The sequence below is a fragment of the Cariama cristata genome, unplaced genomic scaffold (assembly GCF_000690535.1).
Source record: "Cariama cristata isolate BGI_N322 unplaced genomic scaffold, ASM69053v1 scaffold20402, whole genome shotgun sequence".
NCBI lineage: Eukaryota > Metazoa > Chordata > Aves > Cariamiformes > Cariamidae > Cariama > Cariama cristata.
The window spans coordinates 21,748-30,380 of NW_009603512.1; the positions used below are offsets into that span (position 1 = coordinate 21,748).

The 8,633-nt window shown below is 43.9% G+C and overlaps 1 protein-coding gene across 1 annotated transcript in view; it reads left to right on the plus strand.

The window, feature by feature from the left end:
* LOC104157776 (regucalcin-like) overlaps positions 1-5,585 on the plus strand; it is a 6,702-nt gene extending 1,117 nt beyond the window's left edge. Inside the window, exons 3-6 of the mRNA XM_009695244.1 lie at positions 1,160-1,375; positions 2,864-2,995; positions 3,664-3,818; positions 5,125-5,585. Coding sequence (XP_009693546.1) covers positions 1,160-1,375; positions 2,864-2,995; positions 3,664-3,818; positions 5,125-5,175 — 554 coding nt within the window. The 3' untranslated portion in view covers positions 5,176-5,585. The remainder of the gene's footprint in view (positions 1-1,159; positions 1,376-2,863; positions 2,996-3,663; positions 3,819-5,124) is intronic.
* Positions 5,586-8,633: the final 3,048 nt, after the last annotated feature.

Here is an 8,633-nt window from a genome sequence, read left to right on the forward strand (position 1 = left end):
TGGGTGGTGTTTTTCAAATGTCTGCCTCCACAGGAGGTGAAAAGCCAGTGAAGGGCTCACGCAGGTGGGAAGGTTTCTGGAGGTGTAGAGGAGGATGCAGCTCCTAGAGCAGAAGATGAGCTGAGACTTTTGCACCCTTCATGTACAGCCTCCCCTGGTTAGCCTGTGGGAAACAGGGATGTGGGGAGAGATCCTCGGCCTCCTGAAGGCAAGAGGGACTTCTTCTGCTGGTTACAATGCAGCCAGGATCCCCCTGTGCTTTTTCTCCTCCCGTATAAATGATAAGCCAAGCACAGCAATCCACGCTGGAAGCAGAGAGCGACTGATGGGAGTGAAAATGGCTCCGTATTTGTTTTGCCAGCCAGCCTTTTCTTCTTATTTCAAATTTACCAAAAGTCAGGGAATTTGTTTGACTAATGGTTATGCTCGAGGGCTGATGTGTCACTAGAGTTAAGGGCAAGAATTAGAGAGGAAAACCTGCTTTGCATACCCGTTCCTAGCTGTGCATGTTGGATCAAAGCTTTTAACAGGGGTTTTGGCCAAGTGCTGTAAAACAAGCTCGTGAGGTCTTCTAAAAGGGGAGGCCAACAGAGACGGTCTGTCACAGTTTAAAGAAGGCATAAATGCCCCTCGAGTGCTTCCAGTCCCATTGCTGCAGAGCTCTCTCCTTTCCGGAGAAGAGAGAGTCAGAAACTAAATAAGAGGCATAACACTGAGACATAAATTCATTAAGAAAAAAAAGCTCACTTCTGTGGTATTCTCCACTTGCTTATGCGATAACCATGATTTAAAGCACCTGTATTTTAAGGTCACAGCCCATTTAAATGATGAAAGTAGGCTACAAAGAACACCAACAGAAAGGATAAGATGCTTTTCTGCAAAACCTCTGTCCCTGGTGTGTTGTGGCACCCCTTTTGGTCTTTGGTGTCTATGACTTAAACCTCATGGCAGTGCAGAAACTTGTCCTTTCGTTGGCCAGGATCACCTCCGTGGGAGGCAGCTGCTCCTGACCTGCTCCTTTTCCTCCTTCTCATCAATCTGATGGGACCTGGTTCGTCCCTTTCTCCCTAGGACCTCTAGTAACACTTAGAGAAGGTGTTTGATCAAGCATGAGGAACAAGCTTCTACTTTCTAACCGGTGCTCCCGCTTCCATTTCAGGTACGATGGCTGAAGAGACGGCACCGGGGGTCCGAGCGAGGTGGCAAGGTGCTCTCTATACCCTTTTCCCTGACCATTCAGTAATAAAACAGTTAGACCAGGTGGACATCTCCAATGGTCTGGATTGGTCCCTGGACCACAGGACCTTCTTTCACATCGACAGCCTGGCGTACGCTGTGCATGCCTTCAGCTATGATGTGCACACTGGAAAGATCGGTACGTGTGCTTTTCTACATTCGGTGACAAGTAGCGCTATGAGTCTTTCTGCAGCAAGACCCGGGCGTGTAAGACGCAGTGATTTATTTGACAGATCCCATATCTCCTGGTTACAGCTTGTCAGCAGGCTGACTGTGATTTTTCTCAAATTTAGTTACACATCAGGTGTATTTGGCGAACAAACCTTTGACAATCCCTCAACTTACTTTCATCTGGATAGATGGCTCATATTTAGACCCGTTCAAAGAGCTGCAGGGAAGAAGCCCTTTATACTGCAGAGTGAGAATTAGCTTACAGGATGCTGTTTATTCTGGAGGGCCATCTACTGGAATGCTTCGATTGCACCAGCTCCATAAATGCACATGCAGAATGTGCACGCACGCGTGTCAAGGAAATGTATTTAAAGAATCAAGTTATCGTTGTGACTGAGGTTTCCCAATTCTGAAATTAAAATTGCCTTCAGATGTTTGGCAAATTTCACTTCATTTTCTGGACAAACCTTTTTTTTATTATAGCTGCAAAAATGAAAATTGAAGTGCAAGCAAAATGGATGTAAGCTCATTTCAAAACTCTGAGAAAGATTTTTGTCCTGTATTAACCTGGTATTCTCCATGGGAATTTAAATGGCTGAACTGCCTTTGTACTCTAATGAGTGTGGCCTTTGTGTAATCATGGGTGAAAATCATACAAAATAATTACGTTCACTCAGATTTCATTTTGCTGAGAAAAGCTGTTTCTACAGATTTGAGGATATAAGATTGCTAAAGAAGATTTAATGCAACATCTTCCCTCCCAAATACAAAAATGTAATGAGTTTGAGTTTCCTAGCCTTGGCTTTATGCTGGTGACTGTCTGTTTTTGGGTGGTGTCGTGGCCATAAAGCGCTGGGTCAGCGCAGGCAGACCGCTGCCCGTGGGCACTGCTCCATGGACCATGCACGTGCCCACCAACCCATCTGCACCGCAGCCTAGACGGCTAGTGGTTGGTGTCCAGGCTTGATCAAAACTGGTAGCTGTGTTGGCCATTAAAAGGTAAAGTTCTTGATCTTTAGCTGGCAGAGATTGCTTATCACAAACATTTACACTCAAGTCATTATTTATGTGATGTGTTGCTCATAAAAAGACATCCAGGCTGCCATGAGCAATGAAAGCCCAGGAAAAGTCATTGCACCACTCGTGGTGTGGTGGGCAGCTGGTGGGTTAACGAGAGGGACAGGGGCATTTCGTTGTCTTCCCTTGGTAAAATAATAGGAGCCCTAATTCGGTACAATTCCAAACTCCAATGGCTCTACTAGGGGCTTGTTTCTGCCAGGCTAAGTTAGGCTTTTAACATATCTGCAAAATGCATATGTGATATACATTTTGTAGGATGTCTTTCTCACAGAAAATGAACTTATCTGTTTGCAAGAGCGTGGAAGGTGTTAGACCAGGATCCAATACAGAACTGGTACCATCCCATGTAACACCGGCTTCATAACTCTCCCTGCAGCCTGCCCCAAACTTTTGTACCATCTAGAACAGGAGGAGAAAATGCCCGATGGGATGTGTATAGACGCAGAAGGGAAGCTCTGGGTGGCCTGCATCGATGGTGGGAGAGTCATTCGTATAGATCCAGAGACAGGTAAGGCCTCCACCAACACGTGCATATTGAGTGTCACCTACATGCCACGAATGGGAGAGGAAAGGCAGCCAGGAGGAATGGTTTGAAGGTGAGATAAGGTGTTATTCATTGCCTGTTTCTGCCCCATGGGTTGCCATAAGCATCGCCGGTCCAGGCCCCGATCACGTGGAGGGCGCAGCTCCCCGGGCTGCCTCCCAGCATCGGGTACCGTGCTCCCGCGATCTGCTGATGCAACACACCCACTTCTTAATAATGCCACTAAAAAACCCCAACAATACACTGCATATCTTTGAAAGAAATATTATAAACCTGCAATTAAAAATAAAAAATTCTCAGTGTTGAAATGTTTAACTGGGAAATGTCATTAGGGAACGACAGCTATCCCAGGCCAGGTGTCTCTGCCTTTCCTGGCTTTGTGTGCTGTATTGCTTCATTTTGAGAAAAGGAAACAAAACAGCTATAGAGGAGAGACTGAAAAATAGTTAGAGATGAGGCAGATGAAAGACTTTGATTTCCCCACAAACTGTCCTTTAGGACATGGCTTCTGTCTGAAGGGGAGATGCCTTCAAAGTAAATGCCACATCCATACCACGTGCACTAATAGTGCGTTCCTATTTACATGCTTCCTAAAAAATGGACATTAGGAAACAATTGCACATTTTTCCCAGGAAAAAGAATCCAAACTGTGAGGCTGCCTACTCCAAGGATCACTTCTTGCTGCTTTGGTGGAAAAGACTACTCAGAAATGTACGTGACTTCTGCATACGATGGACTGGATGAGACCACCTTAGCCAAGGAACCTCACGCCGGAGAGATTTTCAAGGTGAGCAGGTTTTCTTTCTTTCTATACATCAGACCTGCTAAGCCTCGTGCTCTGCGAGCGCGGTGCCCCGGCTGCCCTCACTCATCCCGCTCACCTGGCGTGCTGGTCCAGACACATTTCTTGTTCCCGGCCGGGCACAGCTGGTTTTGCAGAGCTGCTTATGCATTTGGAAGGAAGATTTGGAGAAACTGCTAGTAATAGTGTTGATATGTTGGTTAGCTGAAGTTGGTATCTGGTCGGGACCTGAAGGCAGCCGGTGGATCTGGATCTGCCCTGTGTTAGCATATTCTGTAATACACTGTAAGGAATTGGGTCTTGCTCCTGTCTCTTACTGTATTTTCATCAGTTTCGGAAATTTCACTTCCTTAATTCTCGGTTTTTAATTGTGCCAGGAAATCTAAATCTTTGCAGCACGGATTGCTTCTTTAAAAATTAAATGCTTAAATTCACCAGGGCAAAATTTTGCATCCCAATCCCAAAACTTCAGGGATTTTTTTAGTCTGTTAAAAGTGGTTGCTACATTTTGAGAAACTAGCAATCCACGTGTTTGTCCAGGGCTCTTGAATCTGAAACTTGTTTCTCTTCATTTTTCAGTCCATTAGCAAAAAGTACATCAGGAGAATAAAATGCAGTTCTTAATCAGTAATTGCCATCATTCTCTGAAAGTTGACCACAGTGTGAAAGCAAAGGGAAACGAAATGAAATTAAAAAAAACCAAAAACAACCTAAATAAACTCTATTATCAGTTTGGCAATAGGACATAGATATGTTCCAGGAGGGATGGAGATCTAGTTGGGGATATGGGACCTTCTAGTTGAAAGCAGTGCATGGAGCAGAATTCTCATGGCTGAGAACTGATAGATTTCTCAAGCAGTGGAGTTTAGGAGCCCACAGGAGAATTAAATGAGCCTTGCCTTTTTGTCTCTGTTCCTCGGTTCTCTGGTTCTAGAAGGGAACTGGTATTTTCCAAACTCACATTTGTCTTGCATGGGTAAAGCACATTAAAAGCTACTATGACTTGTTTAGTTAATATGGAGATAAGGACCACATGTAAGGTCCACAGATAATGTGTAACTTAGCAAAGTTATTGAGTGGTGCTTGATGATCTTAAAGACCTTAATCTTAAAGCCTTCTAAAGAACTTAATGTAATGACTCTTTTTGGGCTCCTCTTGAAGCAGGGAACCCTCCACGCAGGGGTAGGTAGGTTGTTATGGTATTTGTTGTACAACATTTGAATGTTTTCATTGTACTCAGTCAGAGATTTATCTGTTCCCTTTCTTTTATTTTTAATTTTTTTTTAAACAGGTAACAGGCCTGGGTGTGAAAGGGATCCCACAGAATTTCTATGCTGCTTGAACGGTGACACTAAATAACAAAGAAGAAATGCTTGCATCTTGTAATAACTCTGACAGGGAGAAGTCCAGTGAACTACAGAATTTATCTTTGTGAGGATTTCTAGACCCACATTTGAGAGCATCCTTGTTTGGAATTGAAGATACTCCTTCTTCTATGGGCCCATGGCTTGATGCAATAGGTTAGAGAGGTAAAGTTAATCTGTGTTACACCTTGATAGCTTTTGTGACTTTCTATAAGCCTCTTCAAGTTTGAGCTTAGTTTTACTGAACTTTCTGATGACCAGCCCTGGATTTTCAAGACTGTTTGGTTCCCAAAGCAGAATTTGACTCCTGGTTTGTCTCTTCATGTTACAGTGATGTACCAGCAATGATACGGCAGATTTTACTAAACATTTTAAGTGATGACTTGAACTGGACTGCTCCTCTGTTGTGGGACTGCCCCCGAGGTGTTTTCTTGGTGATCAGACCTATTTGTAGTATCAGTCCATTTTTATGTCCTTGCTAGCCTGTTTCCATTTGCCTTGTCATGAATTCTATCTTGTCTTTAGGACACCGTTTATACTGCTGAAAAGAAACTATGCAACCATATTTAAAATATACTTACAGATTTTTTTTTTTTCCCTGCATTCAGATATTACCCCACACAGTCAGGGTACAAACAGGCTGTGAGCTACCAGAATGGCCTGTGATACCAAAAATGGATGCTCCATAGAGTCGTCCTCTCAGGGGTCATATTTGCACCAATATGCATGGATTTCCCTTTGCTTTACATATCTTCTTATTGCATGCATGGCTTCACGTTCTTATTCCCCTTCTTATAACGCTCTTCTTCTCCTATTTCAAGTATTTTTCTCCTTTTTCCCTTTCCCCTTCAGATTTTGTTTTTCTTTTCTCTTCCCCCTGAGCTTCTTTTTCAGAGTAATCTTACCTTTTGTCAGTTTTCTTCTGTCTCTTTGGGGTCCACGTTGCTCAGAATTGAGTTTGAAGTCCCTGTCCCTGCCTTCAATGCTGTATGTATCTGCCCAGGTTTCTCGCTGCATTGCCCTCACCTCTTTCTTCCCTGGAAGAGCAAATCTGGCCCATCAACATTTCTCCCTTTGCCCAAACTGTGCAGGGTTTTCTCCCACACCAATGACTACACCAAAGCTGACCCTTGACTTTGGGGTTTCCCCAAAGGCCTCAGCATACCTGCAGTCAGCCAGGTCCTGTCCAAAAGCTGGCCAGATGAGTGGGCGAGCAATGGAAGTGGAGAAGTTGTTCACCTCTTCTTGTTGCTTCTATGCATGATCTGCAGAGAGGGCAGAAATAGCATCTTGCACATCAGTAAATGAAAGGCACTTTGGAAAATGCTGGCAGACGAGCCTGTGTGAAAACAGAGATTGCTGTGGAAGGGGTCTCTCGGCGTTTCCTGGCTTTGTGCAAACCTGGGCTCCGACGAGGCTCTCCTTGCCTCCTACAACTCCATGTGACTTTCCGTTCATTTCCCGTTCGTTATACCACAGCGCTGCAGAAAGCACAATGTCAAGGTGTATTTTTAGAGGCTATTTAAGTAACAACCCCAAACTATGCTGGATTCACTGAACTATTGTGATCCTTTCATTATCTGAGAATGCTGGAGGCTTGTAGATATCCAGTGAAATCCAGCGTTTGCATTGAATTTGCTGTCTTTTTATTGCCTGGGAAGACACAGAGCACATAATACATTTTCAGGTCCTTAATGCTAACACTTTGTGATGTTACAAAGAAGTCAATAATACTCATCATCTACCAGACCAGATGTTTCAGTGTCTTTCTCTGAGGTATTTGGCCTTTCCACCACTGCTATCCAAAGCCTTGAGTTAGCCCTCAGACAGTACGAGCAGGGAGTAAGTACTCAATGCCTCGTGAGGATAATCTCTCACAATAACCCACGCATGGCGGAACAGACAAACTGTGGTTAGCCATGCAGAAATGCTAAACACAGTTTCCACGGGACTGTATGTGGATTGCCCTTAGAATTAGCTGTTTTCTCCAGAACCAGCATCCTTCTCCTGGCCAGGGGTCCCTCATAGCAGTTTTGAAAGAGCAAAGCTGAATTGATTTCTTCCTTTTAAAATATCCATGATGCCCAACTCTTTTCTGTGGTAGCCTTCTGGCCTGCTGACAAGCAGGAGATCTGGTTCTGAGCTCTGATCAGGCAGACGGCAGGACAAACCATTGTCCCAGGACAATGTTCTACCCATTTTAAAGAGGGATGTGACACGGGAAAGGTTAGGTGGTATATTTGGCTCCTCCAGTTGAACTGGGCAACAGTCCAGAAACAAATTTGAGATCCAAGGGGCCAAGAAGGGAGCTTTATTCACTGGGCACTGCTGAGTGTACTTGGCCATTGAACAGGAATTTCCAAAGCGCATTATTTCAATGCAGTTACTTGAAGTCTACTGTAAAACCCATGTTAGGTACTTTTCAGACATTTATTCCAGATGATTACTTTAGGTCATTAGCAAGCACTTTCCTCCTGTGCTACTTGCCCAGGTAATTGGTAAAACAGAATAAAGGCTCTTGACCCATTGCTTTGCTTCACTCCTACCTTGCCCTGGAAGGGAGGTGAGTCCATAGAGCTGCACAAGGACAGCTTGATAGAGAAATAAAATGTTCAGCTCATTCTAATGTTTGGTCAACAACTGGGCTGTTGTTTTTCTTCCCCTAGTTGTAATTCCAATAGTAATTAAGCTGCTGGGGTTTCTTAAGAACAAAGGTGTTAAATGCTCTTTGGCACCATGTCAATGCCAAACTGGTATAAGGAACATTGACAATTATGCAAGATTTCCTGTTTACCCCATCTGGAGAGGAATGTGAAGGCAAGATGTGGGAGGCACGTCAAGTGTCCTAACCTTTAATTAAAAAAAAATGTAGGAAGTATGTGCAAATATCTTGTTTAATAAAAAATACCCAATTATTTGCAAAATTGCCAATCCACTAGGCTATTCGCTCTGCCAGAAAAGGAAAGTAGATAATTTTGAAACAATTTGCATTTGAGAAATGCTTAATACCTTCAAAATATTTTTTTAGATCTTCCCCAGCCATGCAAGCCAGGCTCACTGGCTTGTAATTCTTCAGCCATTCCTTCCTCCATCTCTCAAGGGAGATGCCGTGCGTGCTGCTCTCAGACTCCAAGGTCTGAGTGCTTTGGGATCTCTCTTGCTGGAGCATGGCTTCCCCAAACTAAAGAAAGGTTTGAAGATGAATTTCTCTCTGTTATTCGAAGGCCCACTACTTCACTTCTCTTCAGATTTCAGAAGTTGCTGTTTTGTGATTTTGCTTCCTAATAAAAAGTGTTGATTGAAAACTACGGTGGGACTATTCTCCAGCCTCGTTAAGCAAAGTGAGGCAAAGGCCCTTTGCCTAGAGCAGGATGAAGGCACGAAGGAAAGGGGTATGGGACTGGGTTCATTCCCTTTGTGCGTGTAGGGGGCAATA